At 47.1% G+C, this 26,352-nt stretch overlaps 1 protein-coding gene across 9 annotated transcripts in view; it reads left to right on the top strand.

Moving 5' to 3' along the window:
* nf1a (neurofibromin 1a) overlaps positions 1–26,352 on the top strand; it is a 103,041-nt gene that overhangs the window by 12,220 nt on the left and 64,469 nt on the right. For 7 of the 9 annotated variants that reach the window (XM_069184495.1, XM_069184498.1, XM_069184494.1 and 4 more), the window contains exons 3-25: positions 2,945–3,028; positions 5,053–5,243; positions 7,596–7,702; positions 8,366–8,433; positions 9,296–9,371; positions 9,723–9,880; positions 10,247–10,420; positions 11,277–11,405; positions 12,528–12,602; positions 13,608–13,739; positions 16,513–16,647; positions 17,712–17,825; positions 18,178–18,257; positions 18,336–18,459; positions 18,823–19,069; positions 19,982–20,055; positions 21,053–21,136; positions 22,285–22,629; positions 22,946–23,085; positions 23,784–23,906; positions 24,531–24,614; positions 25,139–25,255; positions 26,043–26,224. In XM_069184495.1, coding sequence (XP_069040596.1) covers positions 2,945–3,028; positions 5,053–5,243; positions 7,596–7,702; positions 8,366–8,433; positions 9,296–9,371; positions 9,723–9,880; positions 10,247–10,420; positions 11,277–11,405; positions 12,528–12,602; positions 13,608–13,739; positions 16,513–16,647; positions 17,712–17,825; positions 18,178–18,257; positions 18,336–18,459; positions 18,823–19,069; positions 19,982–20,055; positions 21,053–21,136; positions 22,285–22,629; positions 22,946–23,085; positions 23,784–23,906; positions 24,531–24,614; positions 25,139–25,255; positions 26,043–26,224 — 3,043 coding nt within the window. Of the gene's footprint in view, positions 1–2,944; positions 3,029–5,052; positions 5,244–7,595; positions 7,703–8,365; positions 8,434–9,295; positions 9,372–9,722; positions 9,881–10,246; positions 10,421–11,276; positions 11,406–12,527; positions 12,603–13,607; positions 13,740–16,512; positions 16,648–17,711; positions 17,826–18,177; positions 18,258–18,335; positions 18,460–18,822; positions 19,070–19,981; positions 20,056–21,052; positions 21,137–22,188; positions 22,630–22,945; positions 23,086–23,783; positions 23,907–24,530; positions 24,615–25,138; positions 25,256–26,042; positions 26,225–26,352 lie in introns of all 9 variants that reach the window. The other 2 variants (XM_069184497.1, XM_069184496.1) reach the window with 1 other exon arrangement.

Genomic DNA, 26,352 nt, shown 5'->3' with positions numbered 1-26,352 from the left:
AACAAGGTGTCCACTATGAATATCAAAGGCTCATAGCATGTGTTAAAAGCAATACAAGCCCCATGCCAGGTGGCAGTGAGAGACAGTCTTGTCCTGATTCTGTCCCATTCCTCTCTTAGAGCCTGCACAAGTGCATTTGTGCCTGTCTGTTGGTCTCAAGGATTCGATGCCTCAGTTCATCCCAGATCATCCCACAGATATTCAGTGGGTCTTAATTCTGGTGAGAACGGGAGCCGGTAAGATCTCATCACTTGTTCAAGAAAGCACCAGGTTGCCATCAATCACTGCGTTCTGCAGTAGCTTGGCAGTCTGGCCCAGACTGTCACTCTTGGACCCCCTTTTCATTGGGCCTTTTCTTCACAACAGTTGATGGAATCTTTTGGCATGTCTACTCCATTCTCTCTCCATTAAAATGGTCTACACAAAACCTTAACTAAATTTCCATTGTCTGTCCTGGCTCTCCTTGAACTATGGGATGCCTTTGACATTGTGCAGTCCTCATAAATAATTTAGACACTGATGATGACATCATTTGGTTTTCACTTATGTAGCTGGCTCCTGTCTTTCTGAATATTGACCTACTATACTTTGTAACTACAGAGTGTACAAATGGGCTATGACCCCTCTGTGGTGACTTGCGGTGTTCAGCAAGGCTCAGGTTATGGGCCCTTTTCCCTTCCACGTCACCATTTTACCACATGGTGATTATCTTCCGTTGCCATGGTTTCACAACTGTTTCATACTGTATGCTGTTTAGTGCATAATACAGTCTGGGTGCAACAATATTTTTCGTAGTTCAGTAGTGACGAGACAGAGGTGATGGGATTCCTTTAGCATAGTCATTGATGCCCTTGAGATCAGATCAGCTACCCATGTGAAAAGTCCACAAATTTGACTATTGTGTTTTTGTTCACCTGTGTGATATTGCATGTTACTAACCTATTCTGTCCAGTCTGCTGCTGGCTTTTATTTTCTCTAGCTTGGATCTCTGTAACATACTGTTAACAGGTGCCACTAAGTGTGCTCTTAACAGACTTGAGTTTTGTCAAAGCTCAGTATTTTTAAATCTGTATTAAGTTACATTTGAATATCACTTCTGTTCTTGCCTCCCTCCATTTGCTCCCAGTGACATATAGGACTGACTTCAAAATCCTCCTCCAGACCACAAATCGCTAAACCACCAGACTCCTTCCTTCCTCAAAGACAAGCTGGACCCCACAGGAGGACTCGAGAATGCAGGCACTGCTGTTCTAGCCCTGGCATGCTTTTGACAGAAGCACTTTCCAGCAAGAATGTGCATACATACGGGAACAAAAAAATGTGCCCAATTTTCAGATGTCCTTTCTGTTGTAAAAAATGTAGGCTTGTCTGTGTGTGAAGCTCTGTCTGGCTTGTATGCTTTCCACAGGCTGCAACACAAGTGCCATTCATGGAAAAGTGGAAGAAAACCTCTTTTTGACTTGACAGCCAACAATGAAGGACATTGTCAGTCAAGGAGCAGATTAGGCCAGCAATTTGATACAAGAAGGACTCTGCTCTTTTGAGGCCTTTGTATGTACGACGTATGGTAGTCCTCCACAGCCAAACTTTCCACTGCTTAGATGCCTTGAGATACAAAGGGAAAACTATCAGGCGCCCATATAGACTTGTCCTGAATTCATATCCATATTATATCTGAAACTCCTGGACATGACTGGCATATGATGGCAGAGAATCAGTTGTCTAGATTGCTTGCTAGATTTCTACAGACAAAAAAGACCCTGGACAGTTCAGTTCTTTGTGGATTAGGAATTTGCTAGACAGCATTTCTGCTGTGCAGAACCTGGATCTCCTCTGTAAATCGTATCCCGTTTTAAAAGACAAGTTTCCTTTATTTGCTAAATGCATTTGCTATGATGGCAAATCGCCATTATTAATGTAAGTATACATTCTGTGCGTATTCCCAGGGCTGGCTCCAGTTTTTAACAGTAAATATAATTCACAGGACACAAGCCATCTAAAATATAAAAAAAGCTATGTCATGTGGTTTATTAACGCAGTAAACAGATTTCTAATGAAACAATCTGTAGCAGCTAAAATTTGGCAGAGAGTTTAGACTGTATCCGTTGCAGTGAAGAAGCAATAAAACAACTTCAGTTTTCTGATACGAGAGGTAAGTTCAGAATGCGCTCTTGCCAAAACAAATGGTCAGAAACGGAGCATGGAAACAGGCCAAAAATCAGTCTAGTTAACTCAAGGAACAAAATTAAACCTTAACACAGGGGGTGCAGCAGACCTTAAAAGCCAGTGGATCTGGCACATTGACCAACATGGGTGCGGTTTTGTCGCAGCTGAGAGGAGCTGCAGGTTAGACACCCCTGTCCCTGAGCTTGTGTCTCTTCGCTCTTGAGTTCCCACATGTGCATATTGCCCAGCTAATCCACTTACTACAGCCCAGGCAGAGTGCCCCTTGTTTGCACAGGGCAGAAGTGGACCTCTGTGGTATTCCGTTCTCCCCCAAAGCTGAGAAGACTAGACTGAGGGTGGATAAGATTTTATTTTACCCAGGCTGCCCTCTGGGATACAAAGGGGCAAACTGTTATATGGACACATTCACCCGGTTCATATCCATATCATATCAGACAATCCTGGATGTGTTTTCCACTGCTTAGATGCCTTGAGATACAAAGGGCAAACTATCAGGCTCCCATATAGACTTGTGCTGGATTCATATCCATATTATATCTGAAACTCCTGGACACGACTGGCATACAATTGTAGAGAATCAGTTCTCTGGATTATGTGCTACCTTACTACACCCCCAAAAGACCCTGGGCAGTTCAGTTAATTGAGCGTTTGGAATTGCAGGACGCATTGGGTCGTCTTCGTCTTTGGTGCCACTCATGGCAGCTGTGGTTTTGTTGAGGGCTCCACTGATTTAACCTGTTCTCTGATTTCTTCCCAGCGGATATTTGGAGAAGCTGCAGAGAAGAATCTCTACCTCTCACAGCTCATTATACTGGACACACTGGAGAAATGCCTGGCAGGGGTAAGGAACTTGCTTTGCAGGACAGTTTGGTTTTTTCCATGCCTACATATTTTTTTTTCCACTTTTCTAAGTTTCTTTTAATTTAAAAAAATGTGTCATGTGTTATTATGGAGGAGTGGTTAGTCCTCTGCTTGTAACTGGAAGGTTGTGGGTTAAAAATCCCAGGTGGATCATTGCTGTTAGAGCTCTGAGTGAGGTACTTCACTTACCTTACTTCTGTGTGAGGCCCAGCTGTATAAATTAGTGCAATTTTTCGCTTCTTTGAATAAAAGTCCCTCCCAAATTACAAAAAAGCTTGGCAATACGCAGGAACCTGAATTGTAGCACTCAAGAGTAGACGAGACCATTAGGATGAAAAGGATGTTTAAAATTAGAGTACAATATTAAAATGAGAATGTTTTGTTGCATTTAGGTGATAAAACATTGTCAGTGTTTATCGAAATAGAACCATATGCTACGACCATGAGATCTTCCTATATAGTTCACTTCTTCTCAAGATAAGCCTTTGCTTCAGTGCAGGTGACTGCTATCATTAGCCAAGATGATCTCTGATGAGGTATGTGCTCATTTCTAAATTGTGCTGCTCACACACTTAGACACAATCCCCCTGTGTTTCATGATCCTAACCCAGAGATTATACTGCACAACCACAAATGAGCAAATACAAGCCAAATTTGAGCATATCCAAGAAGAGAAACATTAGTTTTTAAACATGTAAAACATGTTTCACATTCCTTTTTCCAGTTACTATGCATTTTAGGAATAGATACCTGTGTGCTTTAGTTAGTGAATGCTGATGTTTTTGAGATTTCATTTGACATGTTCTAGCCTGTAAAATAAAAGGTACAACCTGCAGATGGACAGATATTGAACTCACTTTAAACTGAACTGTCTTTATCTCACAGTCACTTCATAGCTGAGCAGCAGCCTTTTGAATCCTATGCTGGCTGTACTGTCTCTGTGCTGGACTTTGTGTTTGGAGAGGATTGTGTTAATGCTGTTCAAAATTCACAGTTTTATTTTTTTAGTCCCCCTCTAAACCAAATGCAACAGCTACCGACTACAGAAGATGACTTTAGCAGGTGTTTCCTTGACTTGAGTTAGCATTTTCACAGCCTCCAATGGGATTGCTTTGGGTTTCCTGTATAGATTTTTCATTAATGCATGCCCTCAGATGGAGTGCAGCTGCTTATGACTTTAACAAATCTTCTACATTCTGCAACGTCTTACTTGCTTATTTCTGTTTTTTTGCCCATTTTGGTTTAGTTTTTCAGCCACTGCAGTGGCTTGCTGGTTTTCTTGTTCACTCCGATTCCTTGTTTGATGCCAGTGGAAAGCGGAGAACTAAGTCACTGGTTAACCGTAACGATACAGGGGCTTTTCTTTGACGCTACACGCAAGTCTCTTTCAGATCATATCGGACACGCAGCACCTTCAGATGCAGGGGCTATTGGAAATTTCAATCATTTATTCTAGTTTTAGTTTTTTTGAGAGGCACATATGTTGTCGTTTTTCTGGCATCGTGCTCGGCTAAGAGATGGAGCTGTTAGCCAGTTGTGTGAGGCACATGTTTTGACGGAAGTTATAGTGGAGATTGATCCCAAATGGCCAAACATTTCTTAGGCTCCTAAAATTCATTTAATTAACGTAAGAGTTGGAAAGGCTTAATTAAGCATTAATACCTACCACAGGGGGATTTGCCACAGATGAACAACAGGATTTCAGCTCCACTGACCTTGAGCTAAAGTCTTCATTTCTTTCGCTTTTGTTTAGTCATTCATTCCTCAGCCTGATAAAGTCCTTCATTCCTTGCAGCCTCTGTCAGCCATGACACAAATCCGTCCGAAAGGGGCAGCCTTTGTGTTTTCCGCTGAACCGGCTCGTACTGCAGGCGTGAAAGGCACGCCTTTTGCCCTTAAAAACTGGGCGGCTGTCACGTTTTTGCTGATACTTGGCGTCCCGGCCAAGCTCGCAGTAAATGCCTTTGCCGTAACGTGCGGCCGTCTCTGCCTCCCCCCCCATAGCAACCCAAGGACTGCATGCGGCTGGATGAGACCATGCTGGTGAAGCAGCTGCTGCCGGAGATCTGCCATTTCATCCACACGTACCGCGAGGGGAACCAGCACGCCGCCGAGCTGCGCAGCTCTGCTTCCGGGGTGCTCTTCTCGCTCAGCTGCAATAACTTCAACGCCGTCTTCAGCCGCATCTCCACGAGGTAACGGGGTCCGTGGGCAGATGGGTGTGGGTGGGGGTGCGGGGCCTCATCCCATCTCCGCCGTTCCACCTTCTGAAATCCCTCATCGGGCACTGCTGCGAGGTGTCCCAGTCCCCGCCGACTGAGTCGCAGAGAAACACGGGTGGGAATATTCCTGCTGGAATATTCCTGATGTGCACGGTGGGACTATGGAGGTGATGGGATGCATTTTGTACCCCAGCTATGACGAAACCTCACATACACTTAAAACCTATTGCCAGCAGCCATATCGGCCTGCAACTCGCAACTGGCAAACCACTGAAGCTCAGCAGGTGTGAGCCTGGCCAGTAACTGGCTGGGAGACCTCCTGGGAGAAGTTAAGGTTGCTGCTGGAAGAGGTGTTAGTGGGACCAGGAGGGGGCGCTCACGCTGCAGTCTGTGTGGGTCCTAATGCCCCAGTATAGTGTCGGGGACACTATACTGTAGGAGGGTTTCGTCCTTCAGATGAGATGTAATACCCAGGTCCTGACTCTCTGTGGTCATTAAAAAACCCCAGGTTGTTTCTTGACAAATTTCACCCTGGTCATTGCCAGTCATGGTCTCCTTGTAATCTGGCTTCATTACTCTGCTCTCCTCCCCACTGAGAGCTGGTGTGTGGGGAGCATACTGGTGCACTATGGCTGCCGTCGCATCATCCAGGTGGGGCTGGACACTGGCGGTGGTACATTACCTGTAATGTGCTTGCAGTGGAATGTCCAGAAAATCGCTATATAAGTGTAAGGAATTATTATTGAAACTTCACCCTGAGGCAGTGAAGTGAAATTGAGCACCTCCCTTGCTCTCCAGAATCTCCTTCCATGTCACCCTTCTGTCACCCACTGACCCCATTCCTGTCCTGTGCCTTGCAGCTTTCCCTGCTGCTCGATCTTTGAATTATAGATGCCCTTGTTTCCTAGGCTTTTAGCTCCTTCCGGCTGGTTCATCCTTCCATCAGCCTCCTTTCTTTGTCAAGAAGAAAATAGTCTAGACACCTCAGACCATCTGAACTAGAACCAGGGATATCCGTTATTCCTTTAAAGCGTTCAGCACTAGGCTGGCTGGGTGATCATCTCAGCTGGGGAGCTAGAACTAGGCAGATTTCTTCCGTTTTATCAATGGTGCTTCTTTATTTGTTGAGAAAAGCAGTTGACACAGCCTTGGCTCAGGGAGAGAGAACTTTCTTCAGGAAGGTCCTAGTGGTGTGGGCGAAGCTCCTGCAGGAAGGGGGTTATTTGCTCGAGCCTCTGCTCTGCTTCTGTGTCCTCCTGAGGTGTGTGTGTGTGTGGGGGGGGGGGTCAAGCTGCCAGCAGCTAGCATTACTGACCTTCTGACCCCACTCCCCCCCCTCCACTTCCTGCCCCGAGAAGCAGCTGGGAGAGAGACGGAGTGCCGGCATGAGGGATCTGGCTGCAGGCCGTGCGCTCTCCTGCCTAATCCCCGCGCACGGCTCCGCTAGTTACTTCCATAAAGGGCCGCTTTGTGCGCGGGGTTGTGGGGCGGGTATGGGGGGGGGGGTAGACTTTCTCATTGCGCCCTCTTCCGCGCGGCCCAGGCCGGAGAGAGAGAGGAGTCTTGGTTGTGGAGTGGTTTGTGTGCGCTTTTTTTGGGGCGGCGGTGTGGAGATCACATCTGATATAGTCATTAACTGTTCAGGTTTATGAATTATTCGCCAGCAGAAGTCAGTTTTTTCTGCGCACACAGCACAGTTTTGGTTTGAAAAGTGTGTTTGAGTAGGTATTGGTTTATATACTGTATATAAACGCACTAATGATTGAAAAAGCAGAGAGGGTGGAAGTGGGTATTACTGATTAATACATGAAGAGCAGCTGGTACAGTAAGCAGCACAGTCTCTAAAAGTGGCAACACAGCTGAACCAGGTTGAACTGAAGAATGCTAAACTTGGTTTACAATTAATCATGGGTCTGTGATGGACACATCTGAACTTTTGTTCTTAAAGCAATACCACATAAATGAGTGCCAACAAAATGTCTGCTGATGTCTACGAGGAGAGAGAATGTCATACAAGAGTCAGCATCCGCTGAACTGGTCCACGTGAAGCAGTTTAGAAGTGTCAGTCACAGAAGGGGCTTCTGTCTGCCTTGACCTGATCTGACCCTCTTGTGAGCACTGGATTGCATAGCGGTCTTTTTTGAGCTCTTGCTCTCAGCTACTGAACAATGTTCAAGGTGTGCTAAAAAAAGCCTTGTTCATCACCTGTGTCCCATTGTCGTATGTTTAAGACCCAGCTTGAGGTCACTAACAGAGATGCAGTCACACTGGAAGTCTCACTTTTGGAGGTGTGCAGATTTGACTCCCTTCTCTTCTCGGGTGCAGGTTGCAGGAGCTCACAGTGTGCTCTGAAGACAACGTGGACGTGCACGACATTGAGCTCATACAGTATATCAATGTGGACTGCTCCAAACTCAAAAGGCTGCTCCAAGGTATGGCAAACCCTGCTCAGAATCTGATTTGTACTTGAATTGATCACAGCTGGGGCTTGAGAGGTGAAGGAGCTGGCACCTGGGTTGGGGGGTGGTGTTAACGTGATGCGCAGTTCTGCAGAGCTCTTTGTATCATGCAGGGTTGAAAAGTGGGATCGCACAACTCCCAAGGGAGGTGCTCATGTTTCCCCATTGTCCTTCAGTACTGCGGTTAGCCTGACCCCCAGACTCCTCTACCTAACAGGAAAACTGTTGGGCTTATTCTAGTCTTTGACTGGATTTAGTCCCACTTCCAAAATGAACTAAACCCAGGATCCCTCAAGTCAGTTATTTCACATTATCATTTCATATTGAGATCTCATCGTGCTCGTCAGTGTGGGCACCTTAAACAAATTTGATCACAGCAATTAACAATTATTCTGAACATCATGGACGTACCCACAGCAGGTAGGGAAAAATTACAGAAGGACTCAGATCAATTAAAAAGGTTAAGAATTAAATTTTCTGCAGTGGAATCTGTTCATGCTAGATTTGTTTTTTCCAACTTTTAGTGTGCAGTTCTATGGGTTGTGGGTCACCCGATGGACAGAAAACGCACTGCTTCAGTGTAAAAGCTAATAGCTGTGCGATTTATTAACTTTGATTTTTTTTCCCTTCCCCCAGAAACAGTGTTCAAATTCAAAGCCTTGAAAAAACCTGCACAGCTGAGTGTCATCAACAGCCTGGAAAAGGTCGGTGTCTTCTGTCTGTCCATCCCGATAGCTAAGCCTGGGGCAGCGCACTGGAGTTGGGGATCCTTTCCACTTGAGTCTTCGCTGCCACCTGGTGGTGGTGATTCATGCTTTCATCTGATCTGCTGCAGAAAGACAGGAAAACCTTCTTAACGGGGTCTCAGTTCCTGTCAAAAAGCAATGAAAAGGGTTTTTTGTACTGAAAACAGCAAACCTTTTATACATTCATCACTCGTTTCAAAACCACCTCCATCAAACTTCTTTATGGGTTGTTTAATCGAATATGTTGTTAATGTCCCGACGGTGGCAGAATATAATTCGATATTCTGCAGGGGCATATGTTTTTGTTCTTGTTTGCATAAACATTACACTTTTATAAATTTTTAATCACTAGTTAATTTTCATACTCCCCATCTGGTTTGGAGCAGCTGGTTGTATGTTTTGCATGTCTTCAGCTACAAACCCAGGGACCCCACACGGGGGGGAATAAGGAAGTGCCCTGACCCGCCCCCTTCCAGCCAGGCGTCCAGTACTGATTGGAAGAAAGGGGGCCGCTGGGGTCGCCGAGCGCCGGGAGAACCCTGGCCGACCAGTCCCACCCTCCTCTCAGCGGTGCTCGAACCCGCGCTCGTAGGGCTCAGCCTCGGCAAGCGCCTTAACGGCTTAATCGGTTTGGGAGTCCACCACGCTGCTTGCTTTTATAGGGCTGGAGCGTTATTACAGAGCTGCTTGTGTCCAAGAAGGGGCAAGTCAGACCCCTTTGCTCCTCTGAGCTGATGTGGATTTGAGCCAAGTCTGTGCTTTTCCTATTTCTAAGTGCCATCCTCCCCTGATCCAGTGTCTGTGTCTTGGTCACCATCAGGCCTTCTGGAACTGGGTGGAGAATTACCCCGATGAGTTCACCATGCTTTACCAGCGACCACAGACCGACATGGCGGGTGGGTATTGGCTCGTTTATCACCTGTGTGCGCAGAAGGGACAGTTACAGTGAGTAGTGCGCTCAGAGCACCGAAGCATTAGAATTGTACAGTGTGCATTCTTTATCTGCTTATCCATTGAATTCTGTACATCTCCTTTTGTTTTTGTCTTAGACGGGGAGCTGACACTAACAGGAAAAAAGTTGTTTTTTTTACAGTGTCAGTGATGAGTCGGAGATTCAGGCAATAGTCCCATCTCCCCTATTGATTAGGGGATGTTATGTGCTGTCCGTGCGTCATTGGATCCTTTCGCTAGAGTCTGCAGCTTTGCTGGGGTTTTTTTGCATGACCTTTGCCCTCTGCCCTGCGCAGACTGTGCGGAGAAGCTGTTCGACCTGGTGGACAGCTTTGCGGAGAGCGCCAAGCGGAAGGCGGCGGTGTGGCCGCTGCAGATCATCCTCCTCGTCCTCTGTCCCGAGATCACGCAGGACATCTCCAAGGACGTGGTGGAAGAAAACAGAGTCAACAAGGTGGGGGTGGGAGGAGAGAGAGAGAGCGGGTTTTTCGGTCAGGTCTGTTCATCACCCAGCCTGTCTGGAATGAAGATTTGAAAGTGACGATTTTAACATCACGACTTATTCAGATACTCTGTTCTTTATGATTTGGAAAGGGATATCATAAGGGAAGTGCTAGTGCTTTTATGATGAATATTGGTTTACTGGTACTCTTTACTGTTGATTTGCCTAATGCAAAATTATTACACGTGTTGTCTTTTGCTGATGTGCAATCCTAATAGTACGTGCTAGAGTCATAGCGAGCTAGAAGAAAGATCATGTTGGTAGCCTTTTGCTCCTTTTGGAGTAATACGCAATGACCCGTGTCTGACCTTATTGCAGAAACTGTTCCTGGATAACCTACGCAAGGCACTGACGGGCCATGGGGGCAGCAAGCAGCTGACTGAGAGCGCTGCCATCGCCTGTGTCAAACTCTGCAAGGCCTCTACCTACATCAACTGGGAGGATCACTCCGTCATCTTCCTCCTGGTCCAGTCCATGGTGGTAGACCTCAAGGTAAACCTACATCCTGGCCTGGGCATGCTTATGCAGCTGTTCCACAAGTTTCTGAATCGGTGAACCCCATGTGTTCTTCCTGATTTCTGAACTTCCCGAGCCTCCTCCGTGACTCAGCACCTAGAGCACGAGTCGGCAGTTCGTTGCATTCGCCCACAAACCCCTTCTGTTCAGCCCTGCAGTGACTTAGCCTTCGTTTTCTCGTTTTATTTTAACTCGTCACAAAAGATTTAGCAAAAAAAAACCAACCTTCTTTGAGATACGTCCCGTGTAGCCAAAACATCTTTTCAGTTAAGAGCGACATGAGAGCCTGTCTCAAGGTTACCCACAGCAGACTGCCTTGCAGCTTGACAATTAATGCCGGCAGCTCTGCAGATTCAAAGCCCACCAGCTGCTCCAGCCCCAGCTGTGAGGAATTTGTTTACAGCGCAGCGAGGCGGAAGCATGCCGCACCTGTTTTGAAGCGTGCCCTCGAGAACAAGGGGTCGTGAGGCAGTGCAGACCGACGCCAAGCAGAAGCGAAGAGCGGGGTGTCTCTCCCTTGACCCCAGTCTCAGGCCGGGCCTCTGTTCAGAAACTGCGTCGGAGCACCGTGAACGTCTCTCCACACTCCGTGCGTTCGGCTCTAGTGCGGCATCAATTCGGAATATGAAGAACCGTCGCGTCATACTACTTTAAAGCTGAACTCGGGGTTGCGCCAGCTTGCGTTCCACGATCCATAAATGCGATTTATGTCCCATCACCGTTATTTAACGCAATATGAAGGTGAAGCTGTGGATGAATTACCCCCGCCCCCTGGCGTTGGCTCAGAAGATGTGAATGCCCGCCTTCACTCCTTGCGCCCTCTTCCCACCAGGCCCTGCTCTTCAACCCTGGCAAGCCGTTCTCCCGGGGCGCGGGAAGCCAGAGCGCCGACATTGACCTCATGATCGACTGCTTTGTCTCCTGTTTCCGCATAAACCCCCACAACAACCAGCACTTTAAGGTCGGTCTCGCCCCGCGGTGGAAGAGAAGCTCTGATCCTTGTCATTACAGTGTAGTGCTAGACACGGCAGTCTAGGCGTTGGCAGTGGCAAATAATCCTTCTAGTAATACAAGTGTATGTACTGTATGTACAGTGCTGAGCAAATGTCTTTTCTATTTTTTGGGGGGGTCAAACGTTTTCCTTCCTAATACAGAAATGTAGTTCTAAGGCAGTTTTCTATTCGCTTTAGCGATTTTGCTGTTGAAACTATTTAATCTTGATACGGCTGTATGTTGAAGTACAAAAAGTCGCCTTTTATCTTTAAGGATGTGTAGGGAGGAACAAATGATGTTAGTGCTAATGAAAACCTGACGTTTGAGTCGTTGGCGAATGTGGTAAATTGACTAGTGACTAACTTGATTCCTGAGCATTTGGTGGTTAAAGTTTTCATACTTTTGAAGAGAGTAGGGGTACTAACTCTGGAGTAATTTCTGTTGAATTCTTAACTTGGTGAAGCAGTTCTTCTCTGCTTGAAGTGCTCTGGAGTGCTGGCTCAGAATAGCTGCCACTCATCACCCAGGTGGGGTGGATGATGTCAGTCCCCTCCTATGTCTGAAGCACTGCGAGATCCTTTGGAATTAAAAGGACTGAAAAGGCGCCATGAATTAATTAGTATCATTGTTAATATTCCTCACAGATTGTTTGCTGCATTGTTGTGGTCAGGGATTTGAAGCTTCCGATCAATGTGAATTAAAGATACTAAATAACAGGTTTGGTTCAAGCTAGACTGTATGAGTAGTAGTCAAGGTTGTTACAGTAGAAGACACTAGCAGTGCATTTACATACATTATTGATAACATCCGTGTAGCTACTGGTTGTCAAAAACATTTGCTCAGTAGTGTATGTTTGCATAAACATATGCAAACAAAAATAAGATCTACCAAAGTGGAGTGCCACACACAGTATAAAACTGACGACATCATAAGTGACTTCACTTGTTATTTCGAAAAATGTGCTTTGTGTTGCCTTTGGGAAAGAAGTTTGAAAGATGTTGCTCTGTGCCAGAACTGTGTGTGCCTGTGTTCTGCGGTTTTCGCTAATGAGCTCTCCCTCTGTGCTGTTTGTCTGCCTGTTCTCTCTCAGGTCTGCCTTGCCTCCACCTCTCCGCCCACCTTTCACTTTGTCCTGGTGAACTCCCTGCACAGAATCATTACCAATGTGAGTTTTGCGCCACGGGCATGTCAGTATTTGTCTGAAGTAAGAGGAATGCAAACATGCTAGCTTTTGTTATAAATGTGCCCTTAGCTACGGAAGATCTCTCCATTTTAAAGCCACTTTTTAGGTGCAACATTTCCATGCCGGTGGTATATGCTGGTACTCCACTGCTGAGGCAGTCTGGATATTTATACAGTGGTACTCATGTTGGCTCCCTTTTGTTCGGTCACGGAGCTGCCTCTCCGGCTCACGTGTGAGTGAGCACTGTCCTTCCAGTTTGCGGTGTTTGACCATGAATGACCTGCTAGCCTAGGCTGCTTCCTGGCAATGAATAGCCCAGGCATCAGCTAGCTGCCTCCATTGTTCCTTATTGTCTGGGCAGGGAGGCACACGGAGAGGCCAAGCTTGGCTTCCCCGAGCTCTGCTGGTGATTGATTGGAGTGCCAGCAGGCAGGGTGAGCCCCAGTGACCCATTTTCCTTCACTTGAGTTATCAAGTGAAGATCTTTGGGTTCCCACTTCACTGCTGCAATGTGTCCTGTTTACTGCAAAGTATAGAAAGATTGACTGGTACAGAGATAGTAAGCCATGAGAGGAACTTGAATCGTGCTTTGGGGGACATAAACCCGGGTCAGATACTGTAAATGTGATCTAGGTGCATCTAAATTGAAAATATCTAGAATGTGATAATCCTAACCATATAGTGTCAAGCCCTAACTGCAATCTGTCTCCTAGCCTGCATCATCCTGGCCCCGTTATAAGAATTTTTTTAAAGAAAAGAACTGTCTTGTGTTGTTGTTCAGACTTGGATGAGTGTTTTTGCTGGTTCAGCCACTTGAGCCCTGTAAACGAGCAACTTGGAATTGGTAAATGCAGCCCATCCCTGGGTTCTCTGGCTGCACGCCTCACCCATAGTGCAGCCCACCTGCTTGTCAGAGTAAAATGAACAAATTGCTTCCAGTCTGTTTTATGTTTACCTGGCCGTCGTGCTGTTTGCTGTGTGCTCCAGTCGCCCCTGGACTGGTGGCCGAAGATCGATGCGGTGTACTGCTACTCCGGGGAGCTGCGCACCATGTTTTTGGAGACGCTGAACCGGGTGATGCAGGTCTGCAGCAGCCACGCGCCTCTGCGCTTGACGACGGTGAGGCGGTCCCGCCATACCCTTCCTCCTGCCCTCCCCCCTCCCCCCTCCCCCCTCCCCTCCTCCCTCTCTGCCTCACACACACGCGGTCGCCCCGAAGACCCAGCCAGCTGCAAACAGCAGGGAAACGCTTTGTTCCAGGGCAGGGGCATCCTGGCAGAGGTGTGCCATCATGACATAACACATGGGCTCGGGGCTACTCATCCTCTGGCCCTTCCAGTCTTCCTCATGTGCAGAATGTTGCAGCATCAGTAATAATTGATAATTAGCAGGGTCATTCTCGCAGTTAATCCGGTCGTGTAGCAGCACAGCAGTGGAGCGGGTTGGAAGGACTACAGGTTCAGGAGATCTGGGATGCCTAGAGAAGCACTTGGGTGCTTCTGTGTGCCATTATCCAGAACAACCCTTTTCTTAAAAAATAAAAATATCTTAGCTGACATTTTCACCTGTGAGTCTATGAGGTTTATCTTTCACTTTGAAATCGGTTCGCTCACCCGGCAGAGCATGTCTTTGCTCTGGTGTTCCTCTGCTCCTGTCCTCTGGCTGGCGGGCCGGTTCATCTCAGCGTCACGGGCTCTGCAGTGTACGTGGCCTCTGCTCACACCTGCCGCGGAGACGGGGAACGTGGTCCTGGACCTCGAACGTACATCGCTGCTGCTCCCAACTTTATCCGGAGCTCCTCTCCCTCTGCTTTCTAGCTCGATCCTTCCAGGCAGACGGCTGTGGGGGTGAATTCACAGTCGAAGTGTCACTTTCTTGAAGACAAGTCTCTTCACCTCTCAAAGCCTCACCCAGTCCAACCGATTCGACATTGTAGGGGCTTTTAACCCCCCCACCCCAATCCCCAAAGGCGTGTTCACCTGTGTAGCTAAAATCATTGTCTTCTAATTTCTTCCTCCTTTCCGTGTCATTCCGTGAGCCATTCGTGACCGTATGGCGTATGACCTGTATGGTTAAACAGCAAGGTTTTCTCGATCGGCTGCTCCGACATTGACCGGTGGTGCTTTGTCTTCTGCTTTTTTTTTATTTTATTTTTTGTTCTTCGTTGGCTGCTGTCGCTCAAACGGTCAGATGCCTGCCAGTCACTGTTTTGCATGGCAGTGGGCCTCTGTTGCTGTAAGTATGACTCATTGTAACTGCCACAGAAAAGAGAGAAGCAGCCTTCGATCTTTTCTGAGCCCAGTTGCACTCCTCTTCACACCATGATGTTACAATGTCCTGGCTGTGTAGCATGCTTGCTGTCTTTTTCCGTCTTCGGCGGACGGCTCGATTTATCATCACTCCGTGTAGAGGTCCTCCAGCTCCTTGCCGCCCTGCATACTTATTTTTTAGTGCAGAATCCCTTTTTTTGTGGTTGTGGCTTTTCAATTTTGCAGTTTCTTTTTTTGGATGGGAATGAAGAGGTGAGCCATAGCCCAGGTGGATTCAGCTGTGTTTAGGTCAGGAGGTGTTGGCTGCCCCCTTTTAATTATTTTAACTTTAGTTGGGCTGTGGGGTGTGTTTGCTCAACTTTGACAATCTCTGGCTAATTAAAAAAAGAGGCTCTTGCGCATCAGATTAGCACTGATTCAACTGCATGGACATCCGCGTGTGAGCAGGCTATCTTGCTTTTTTCTCATCCTCCTGACGGCCTCTGTGCTTGATTGGGAAATGTGCTTGATTGGGAAATGAAATCTCTGTTCCCGTCAGTGGTTTACATCAATGTCTATCGCCCTACCTTATTCATGTTGTCATGCTGAACCAAATAGACTTCTTTGGTTGCACGCAGAGCAAAACACACAGTGGGTACAGTAACAAAGCCTTCTGGAAGCCTGGTACCATTCCTTTCAGTCTCACAGGTGTTTGACCAATTTGACCAATGAGCATCGCAATTTGCATGGTTTCCAATCCACAGTGCAGGATGCCAAACAAAGTAACGCCAAATTTTCCCAGGAAGGGGGCAAGTCAATAAGCACACTTCCTCTGTAACCGTGTTGTTTGAAGGTGTGGGCGAATTTCGGGGTCTGACCTGTACCACCACAGTCAAAGAGGAGTGCTGTGATCCTGTGGGGGTATGCGTCGTAACTGGTGGGGCACATGAAATCTCTTTTCATTCCAAGCGAGATCTGTTAAAAGTGTTTATTCCTGGTACAGCTAATTTAGGAATTGCCAAAGAAAAGTCCATTTTGCCCAGCATACTAAAATTAAAAATCCCCCCCCCCCATGCACATTTAATTCTCGCATATTCTGCAACATGGGATTTTTTCAGTTTCTGGGTATCTGTCTTCCTCTGTTGTGTACTTGTCTTTAATCAATTGAGAGAATCGTTTTTTTTAAGCTGCTGGGAAGATGGATTTTTTGATGATTTCTGAATTAAGGGGCTAGGAATGATACCTTTCTGTTTCTCGGCGACCTGTTCTGATTTATTTCTGTGTTTTTGGGTGTGAGATGGTTTCTTCAAGTAGCACCTTGCAGGGTCCTGCCTTGTCTGTTTCATGGCCATCATCCCCATGAAGCCATGAAACTGTTTTGTTTGGGAAGTTTCCCGCGAGTTCATGACCCCTTTCCTTCCTCTGGCACTCTCGTGCTCTTGCTGTCTGCTGTCAGTCCCTGAATTGTGAAACACCAGATCTCTCGGTTGTCCAGGAAGCAGATGACCTTGACCTGCAACTTTTTTTTTCTCTCCCTTCTGTTCTCGTTCTCTCCTTCCCTCCTAGCCGAGGGTTAATTAAAAAAAAGCTAATCAACGTTGTATGTCTCCTTGTTGATCTGTTGTGTTTCTGACCCCTCCCAGAGTCTGACATTCAAAGAAAAAATGACGAGCCTGAAGTTTAAAGAGAAGACGGCTGACCTGGACACCAGAAGTTATAAGTACCTGCTGCTGGCTGTGGTGAAGCTGATCCATGCTGACCCAAAGCTGATGTTGCACGTAAGTTCACTTCCTGCCCAAATAAAAAAAATATATATTTAGGTAACACAAAGTTGCTCTGAGCATTTGCACCACTAGGGGAGCCCTTTGATAATGATTGAGTCAAGCGTTTTAAGCTTGAACTTGAACTTGAACTTTATTGCCATATGTAACCGGTACTGGTACAATGGAATTCTTACTTACAGAAAGTCTCTCGATTGTAAAACAAGTGTAAAAAACAAAACAAAGCTAAGAGTGAAACGAAGGAGGATTGCATGCATTTTCATATAGCTTGCTGTTACTTACTACGTCCATTACATTTCAAGTTGTCTGCCTCAGAACATTTGAAAATATTTTCTTATTACAGTTCTATTCATTTTCTTTTCGTCTTTAACCATTTCTTTTAAAATGCCTGAATGCTATGATTGTATGCAAGTAATCTCACCCTACACCACAGGCTTACTTTAGGAGTGCTGGCAGAAAGACTTGCTTGCTTGCATTGGAGTTGGGTTTGTTTCTCTCTGCTGCCTTGAGGCCGATTGTCATAGCGGCCTGCAGTTTCCCTGCAGTGTACAAGGGCTGCGGAGAAGAACAGTGACAAACAAGAGGAGACCATTCGAACCTGCAGCCACCTACCCTTGCTGTATCCCCAGCCAAGATAATGCAATCTTCAAATCATAACGTGCTTATTCTCCATTTGCCTCCTTAAAACTGGACCTAACTTAATGTGACCTTAACCCTTATCCTCCTGCATAGTTGATATGTGCAGGCGGTGCAGTTCTGAAGTTTGAACATAGAAGGATCTAACCTTCTGGAAATGCACAGATTTAAATTCAGCCCGGTGGGTCCCTGCAAGCCGTCAGCATTACTGGATGCAGGGAGCCTAGGGGGAATCGGAGTTAAGAGGATTGTTTAATCCTCTCTGGGCTACCTGGGGGCTCATCAGCAATCCCTGTGGGACCACCGATGGCGGGAGGGGAGAAATCAAGTCTCGCTCTGTCATGTCACGGATGGGCTTCTTCCTGTGGCCTGCTCGTGCGTGTGTCCCTCTGGAAGCATCATGGCTGCACTCTCGCTGGTTCCAGAATCCCGGGAAGCAGGGCCAGGAGATCCAGAGCAGCACAGCAGAGCTGATCACGGGGCTGGTGCAGTTGGTGCCCCCGGCCAACATGGCAGAGATCGCCCAGGAGGCTATGGAGGTGAGGCTTCTGCACGTGTGCTGACAGAGGTTAACATTTGCATGCAGTAGCTAAAGTATTAAATGGGGGTTAGGGGGTGTAAGACTTAGTCAAGTTTTTTAGGTGTTGAGCAGAAGGACTAGGAGAAAAAGCCCTCAGGAATCTCTGGGAAATTACTTTTGATTGTAAGAAGTTCAGCTTTTAGGCTTCAGATGGTTTTGTAAAAGTTCAGATGTTGGTAATTGTTCTAGATCCAGCCCTTATATGATTAGTCACTTTTAACAAGCCGATTAACCAGAGAAGGTGACAAAGATGCTGCAGTGATTAGACTGAAAGTGAAGACTTTCCTGCTGTTTTCTTTCAATGTTTCCAGGCATTGTTAGTTTTGCACCAACCAGAAACCATTGAGCTGTGGAACCCTGATGCACCTATAGAAACGTTCTGGGATATCAGGTATGAACGGACACTAATCCCATGATTCCCTTCAATGACCTACAATGTTTTGTACTAATCCGGTTTCTTATCCCACAGCTCACAGGTGCTGTTCTTCATCTGTAAGAAGCTGATCGGCCACCAAATGATCAATAGCACAGAGATCCTGAAGTGGCTGCGGGAGATCCTGATCTGCAGGAACAAGTTTCTTCTCAAGAACAAGGTGGGGAGGAGACCCGGGCACCTGGGGGCGGAACGGGAGATTGTTGTAGAGTGTGGAAGGCTGTGCCGCAGCCACAAGAACATCAGCAAGGTCACAAACCAGAAGAAGCAGTTTGATCCATCTGGTTTTTAGCAGCTAATTGATCAGGGGATCTCAACCAGTTGTTTCTTGATAGAAGCCAGGGTATGGGGTTATCAGGGTATCGCCTTCAACAGCACAGCTGTGGAGCTTGTAGCACGTTCTCGCACCCCACTGTCTAAAGTCCAGTTCTCAGTTTTAAATGCACTTTAAAAGCAGCATAGACTCCAAAGGTACACCTGCCCCGCCCTGCCTGACCTGTACATATGTTTTTACGAATGCCAGGAGAATGCCACCCTGGGCAGCGGGATTCCCATCTGCAGGCAAGCCCAGACCAAGCTGGAGGTGTGCCTGTACATGTTCCTGTGGAGCCCCGACATCGAGGCCGTGCTGGTGGCCATGTCTTGCTTCCGGCACCTGTGCGAGGAGGCGGACATCCGCTGCGGAGTGGACGAGGTGCCCGTCCAGAGCATCCTGCCCAACTACAACACCTTCATCGAGTTCGCCTCTGTCAGCAACATGATGTCCACAGGTGAGGGCGCGGGGCATGGCGAGGCAGGGCCAAACCGCCACCATTCCTCAGTTTGTCTCGAAAGTCACTGGAAATATTCAGGGAGGGGGGGCTTGCGGCGGCGCCGCCGTTAGCAAGGGCTGGCTCATTTTTTCCCGCTCTCTCTCGGCCGTCTTCGGGGAAACGCCCAACCTCTGCTTCAGAACTGTCAATAATAGAATCTGTATCTGTGGTGGGTAATAATGGAAAAATGAGACAGAGACGCAAAAACACTTGGCCCCCCGAGAAGGGAAACTGAAGAGGAGCAGGGAGACCGAAGCAGTTCTCCACCCTACACAACGGTCTGTACGGCGACAATCCGATGTCTCTGAAGACCGCGAGTCCCCCTGTCGCCCTCGAAAAAATCTCTGCTGAACTGATAGACTTCAGGAGGGCTGACTTTACTGACTCACAGACTTTACTGAAGAATCGAACCGAATGAATAACAGGTAAATGTTTGGGGAGAGAGGAGCCGATACCTGGGGATTCTTGTTCGTGCCATTCTCCTGGGATGTGCCCAATACAATAGACAGATCAATGCGCACAGTACATTGCAAAGCAGTAAATAATGACCAATCACGCACAGCATTGCACAACAGCATGCAACAGGTAGTACAGAACAAAAAACACACAGGGCAATAGATAGTAGGGTAGTGGTAGCCAAGTGAAAAGTGCTGAGTGCAGAGATGTATTGAATTTTGAGGCATTGCGCAGTTAACTGTTAATGATGCACACTGCCTTGGGGAAGAAGCTATTGTTAAGTCTAGTGGTCCGTGCTGGAATGGTGCCACTCTGCTTGCCGGGGGGGGGGGGACAGTCTGTCGTCCGGATGGTTAGGATCCTGAATGAAGGGTCGGGCTTTACCGTGTTTCAAGGTGGAATCTGTCTTTCCAGGTCGTGCAGCACTACAGAAGAGAGTCATGGCCTTGTTGAGGAGGATAGAGCACCCAACTGCAGGAAACAAAGAGGTCTGTATGCCCTGCGGGCTCCCTGCCTTGCCCTACACGCCCTGCAGGGCCGGGCCTTACGAACCCTGTCGGGATGTGGGGGAAGATGAGAGGAGGCTTCACGTGCTCCGTTCCTGAGGTTCAGCATAGTATAGATCAGCCACCTTGCTGCATACCATATGAAGGCTTTGAAGCAAGGTTGTGATATATTGAAGAGAAAAACACAACAAAAACTCTATTATCTTTTAACTGCATCTGTGTTGGAGATCTGTGTGGGCAGTGACAAAAAGTATGGATGGAAGTGCTTTTGGTTAGAAAGTGTGTATCATATGCAAAAATGTAAGTAAAGAAAGTGTAAACTTTCTGTCGGATTCACCTCACTTACTTCTCCTTGGCCAACAGTAGGGCACAGTAGTAGTCTGCACTCTGTAACCCTTATCTGGTATTAAAATGATTCATGTTTGAGTAATGAATTCACCTGCGACAGTGCCTCGGTCTCGAGAGCACTGTATATGGTGCCGTTGTCAGGCTGCATGTGTTTTGCGTGCTGCAGTAATGAACGTGAACAGCTCACGTCTGACCCGTGCTTTGGCTGCCTGTATTTCAAATCTGTCAGAGAATTTCTTTTTCTCTGCAACTACTACGCCCTCATGTGTTTGGGCCTCATTGTGATCCCTTCCTGTGATCGTGAGTCGTGGGGAATCCGTCAGAATCAGCCAGGCTGAAACTCAGAACATTGTAATGCCCTGCTGACTGCTAGGTGCTAGTCCACATGAGGATTTCTATATGAATTTGTTATTCATCGTCTCCATTTCTGTTGAGGATTTCCACTGGGGCCTGTAAGTTAATTCAGGCAGTTCAGGCCTGTTGCTTTCTTCTGCACTGTGCGACCAACTCGTATTCTGTTTCGGGATTTATGACACAGCACTGAGGCCCTCTTTCTCGAGAGCCGTATGCCAGTTTGTTAGGCTGCTCTGTGTTGCTTTTCTGAGGCTAACCTGACTCTTGTGCCCCCCAGGCTTGGGAAGACACGTATGCAAAATGGGACCAAGCTACTAAGTTAATTCTTAATTATCCAAAAACTAAAATTGAGGATGGACAGGTAAGCATGGGCCGCAGAAGGTGTTTATATTCCAAGGTTTACTGTTTTTCCAGTGTTTCCTTCTGATTGTAACCTTTTTTCCCTTCCCTTTGGGTCATTATGCAGGAAACTTAAAAAAAACAATCAAATCCAAATGAATAAATAACGTGAGCTGGTAAATGCACAAAGCGGTCGTCCTATTCTGTATGGAAATAGCCTGAACCCAAAATAAAAATTGTGGGGGGGGGGCGTTTGACTAATGTGGTCCTGATGCCATTGACAAAAGCAGACACATGAGAAGGACACTGCATTTAAAACCCACGATGTCCTGAATCATTTTTCTCCATTCAGGGTCTTAAAGGCTCTATTTTATGCTGTCAGTATGACATTTACCTCTTCTGCCTTCTGCTTCCTTTTTGTAACAAACCGAAATCTTTCTTTGCTGCATAATTATTTTAAAAGCAGCTATGTTTTTGGAAGAGCTGCCACTGAGCCTGCCTAGCTCTCATGTGTCTGTGTCACTATGTGCGTACCCACCAAGGGCATGGGCTTGTTCTCTGTGGGGTGCAGTGGGAATGAGTGAACTTGTGTGCCAACTTCACGGCCATGGTGTGGTTTGAGGAGACCGCCCTACTGTAGGCAGTCAAAATGACTCCAGCCTGAGCCACAGCAGCATCCTCACTCCTCAATAAGACTCAGTACAGTCGTGCTCCAGCGTATGTAGGGCCTTGTGATATGTGATCCCTGCCCTGAGAAACCTTATGATATTTCCCCTGTAGAACCTAAAGGCAACTTTAAGTTTGCAAAGAGCTTGAAAACAGTCCTCCGACCTGTCCTGCAGGTGTTGTAATGCATGCTAGACGATTTCTCTCTGCGTATGCGAGGGGGAAAAAAAAAAATTGCAGTGCTTCAGTAAGCTTTCATGTGGGGGTTGTTTTATTAACACGTCATATTTCTAATGTTTTCATTCCCATTTCCTCTTTTTTGTAACTTTCATCATCATCAATCTAATGACAATGCATTCTTTTTTTTTAACGAAGGTCAAGTAAAACTCAAATTGTGTCCACATTTAGGTGACAGAAAGTCTCCATAAGACAATTGTTAAGCGGCGAATGTCACATGTAAGTGGGGGTGGCTCTATAGACCTGTCTGACACGGACTCCTTGCAGGAATGGATCAACATGACGGGGTTCCTGTGTGCTCTGGGTGGGGTGTGCCTGCAGCATCGCAGCACCCCCGGACTGGCCACTTACAGCCCACCCATGGGCCCCCTCAATGAGCGCAAGGGCTCCATGATCTCCATGGGCTCCAGCGAGGGAAATGTAGAGACACCCCTCAGCAAGTTCCTGGACCGCTTGCTCTCGCTCATGGTGTGCAACCACGAGAAAGTGGGCCTGCAGATCAGAACAAATATCAAGGACCTGGTGGGCCTGGAGCTGAGCCCCGCACTGTACCCCATGCTCTTCAACAAGCTCAAGAACAGCATCAGCCGCTTCTTCGACGCACAGGGGCCTGTGAGTTTCCTGGTCTTCTGTTCCAGTTCCTTCCGGACCTCAGCTCTTTGGTAGAATGAACCGAGTCTGGCTGTAAGATTATTCCCCAGTCCCTTCAACAGTAACTTGCCACTGATTAAGGTTCTACTTGGCATTTTTTTTATAACATAGGGCAGCCATTTCATTACGTTTATTAACTTTATTATGCGTTCCAAGAACGTGTTGAAAAGACAATGCCTGTGGTGGTTTAAAATCCACCTTTATTTTGTAATATGTTTTTCTATGGCCATCACAGTGCATTGCGTATGCTAACTGCCGTCTCCCGATCCTCTCCCAGGTTCCGATCAATGACACTAACACGCAGTTCGTGGAGCAGACCATTGCGATCATGAAGAACCTGCTGGACAATCACACCGAGGGCAGCTCTGAGCACCTGGGCCAGGCCAGCATTGAGACCATGATGCTTAACCTGGTCAGGTACGCACAGAGCTCCCCGCACCAGCAGTCTGGGGGTTCAGCGTTTCAGAATATTGCCGCCTTCATTTTCTTTATAACATTTGAAATAAATTCAACTTGTCCTTTTATAGCTCATGTAATTGCTTGTGTTTTTATCTAAGCGATCACCTTTTGCTTTGATCCTGAATTTTGCACCAGTATCCATTTCTGGGTGTAATGGTGTATTGATTTTCTTTTAACTCTAGCACTGAGGATGGCCACTACATGATTGAAGTGTGTGAGTGTTATGTGCATTTCTGTGCACTTAAGTGTGAATGGTTTCCAAAAATGTAAAATAGATTTTGCCTGGTTGAATATCAAGTGGCTTCAGCTTCATCATTGTCAGGACCTGCATACCAGTACAATTTATAGATGTATTTAGTTCAATTGGTTTTTAAAGATGCAGTTGTTCACAGAAATTCTTAAACCTAACAAATGCCATTTCTTAATTAGCCATCTTTGTCCATGCAGTAATACTGACTTGGTAGTGTGCTAGGTAGCTTTCTGGTAGCCAGACATGTGACTATCCTATGACTTCCTTTTCGCAAGTTTGGAAGTGAATTGGTCCTGCAGTAATGTGCAGCAGTGGAGGTCAGGATGCATGGCCTTTTGTTCTGCAGCTGTTTCAGAATGAGATCCATGGGTGCTCCTCATTGGCTGACCTCTGTTTGTGCCCACAGGTATGTCCGAATTCTGGGCAACATGGTGCACGCCATCCAGATCAAGACCAAGCTGTGCCAGCTGGTGGAAGTGATGATGGAGCGCCGCGACGATCTCTCCTTCTGCCAGGAGATGAAGTTTCGGTAGGGCCTGTCTTCTGAGTGAGTGGGCTCGCTCACCTGCCCATTTCTGGCTTTAACCTCACTCCTCTGGCCACTTGATACTCATTCTAAGTGCTATAAGGCAACAGTGTGTTCAGGTCACCTTTCCTCTCCTTTCATTTAAAGATTGATGCTTTGCTCGCGTGGATTTCAGCAAGCACACCTGAATGAAGGCGGTCCTGAAACATGCTAATTATCTGTTTGTACCGATTATAGATTTGAAGGGTGGGCTTTGTTGTAAGAACTGAAACAATAATTTAAACACACGCATATATTAGAAAATTAAAAACAATTAGCCTGTGATGAGGAAATTGGCTGAAGAGACAACGTTTCCCTGGATTGGATTGAGAACCACTCCTCTTGGCCCAGATTGCAGAGCACATCCATCCTTCCACAGGGTTGCAGCGGCGCGGGAGTCTATCCCAGCAAGCAGTGGTCACTAGGCGGGATACATCTTGGGTGGGATGTCAATCCAACTCGGACACGCACAGACACAAACATACACCCGCTCACGCGGGACACTGCTGGGGTCTGCGGGATTGGTGTTCCCTGGGGTGATGGACAAGGGCATGCCTGCAGGTCTCTAATGCTGTGTCCCCCTCTCAGGAACAAGATGGTGGAGTACCTGACGGACTGGGTGATGGGGATCTCCAACCAGGCAGCTGATGAAGACGTGAAGTGCTTGACTAGGTGCTGTCACAGTCCCTGGCCTGGTGTTCCTTCTCCTCCTCCTCCTTTCCCTTGGGGAAATAATTACACAGAGGCCGTTAACCAACCATTGCCGGGTGTGGTATCAATGAGCAGTCCTTCTTTCCGACTGCAGGCCGATGTGTTTTTTTCCCCCCACATTTTTCCTGCCTTTTTTTGTCCATCCCTTCGTTTTTGCTAAGTGCTGTATCCTTCGAGGGTCATGCTGTCTCATACTTTCATGGTAAGCAGAGGGTGAAATAGAGGACTACACCATGGACAGGAAGTCAGTCTGCCGTGGGGACTGTTTTTTATGTATTGAAAAAGAAAGGCAGCTGGATTTCTGAAGTCTGTGATGCTGTCAGAGTGGTTCTGATTGTAGATCATGAGAGGACCTAGGTGATCTTGAAAATGTAGTTGTACTGGAGTCGATGTCACGCAGTGGTGTGTGCATATGCTTATGCAGGTTCTGCTATACTGATAGCCCCTGTCGTGACTTTTGTTTTTTCTTTTTTTTTTTCCTGCAGAGACCTGGACCAGGCCAGCATGGAAGCTGTAGTGTCCCTGCTGGCTGGTTTACCCCTCCAGCCAGAAGAGGGCGATGGTGTGGAGCTGATGGAGGCGAAGTCACAGCTTTTCTTGAAGTAAGGACACCGGGCCCAAGAGTCCTCACTGGCCTTAATGGCCATCTCCATGCTTTGGAAAATATTGCAGCTTTTCAGGATACACAAAACATACAAATAAGAGTTGCGACTATAATTGGTACAATATTGCAAAACAATCATCACAAGTGCAATTGAAGAACACAAAATCCGACCAAGACAAATAAGAGTTAACGTTTGAAAAACTATTTCTGCTTTCTTGCATCTTTTTCAAATATCGATGTATTCATAGAGGAAGTATAGGCATTTTGCAGACTTTCATTTTGAGTCTCTGTCAAGTCACAAAACGGTGTTAAGGTTAAGGGGCTCCAGAACTTCCTTGTTTGAGACTTGTCCTAGATCAGTAAAAAAAAGCCCTCAGGCACTTCAGCTCCTGAGTTTTGCACATATCAAAGTTACTGCTTTTTGCTGAGCAACCTATGTCTCCTGCATTAAAGCTGAAAACAAAAAATAACACTGGTAATTTTGTCTAAATGCATAATTAAAGGATGAGCTATGTGGCTGGGAGCTAAGGTTGAACACAATTGTAAGGGCTGTGAGGATCAGAGTACATAAATGCCCAACTACAGGGTTTGGAGCCTGAGAAAAGTTGACCCCAGCACTTCTGAAATATGATGATGCCGTTTTATCCTTTCTGTTTCGTGCATTTCCCATGGCTTTGTGTCGGCAGCCATGTCGTTCTTTGCGGGGGCCGCCATGCCGCTGCGTTTACTCTGTTTTTACCGTGGTATTCCGCACCGACCCTCCGATCCCTCTCGGCGCTGCACAGGTACTTCACTCTGTTCATGAACCTGCTGAACGACTGCAGCGAGGTGGACGATGATGGCCAGCAGACGGCGGGGCGGAAGCGGGGGATGTCCCGCCGCCTGGCGTCCCTGCGCCACTGCACGGTCCTCGCCATGTCCAACCTGCTCAACGCCAACGTGGACAGCGGCCTCATGCACTCCATAGGTGAGCTGGGCAGCTGCGCCCTCCCCGCTCATGCCTGCCGAGAGCGAAGCTGCACACAGAACCCACTCCAGATCTGTTGGCCTGATGTCGTGTGCAAGCTGATTTTGATTGCTGCTTGTCAGAAGTAG

Source organism: Lepisosteus oculatus, chromosome 26 (assembly GCF_040954835.1).
Source record: "Lepisosteus oculatus isolate fLepOcu1 chromosome 26, fLepOcu1.hap2, whole genome shotgun sequence".
Lineage (NCBI taxonomy): Eukaryota > Metazoa > Chordata > Actinopteri > Semionotiformes > Lepisosteidae > Lepisosteus > Lepisosteus oculatus.
The sequence above is the reverse complement of the archived record's forward strand: the minus strand, read 5'-3'. Positions and strand labels throughout refer to the sequence as shown.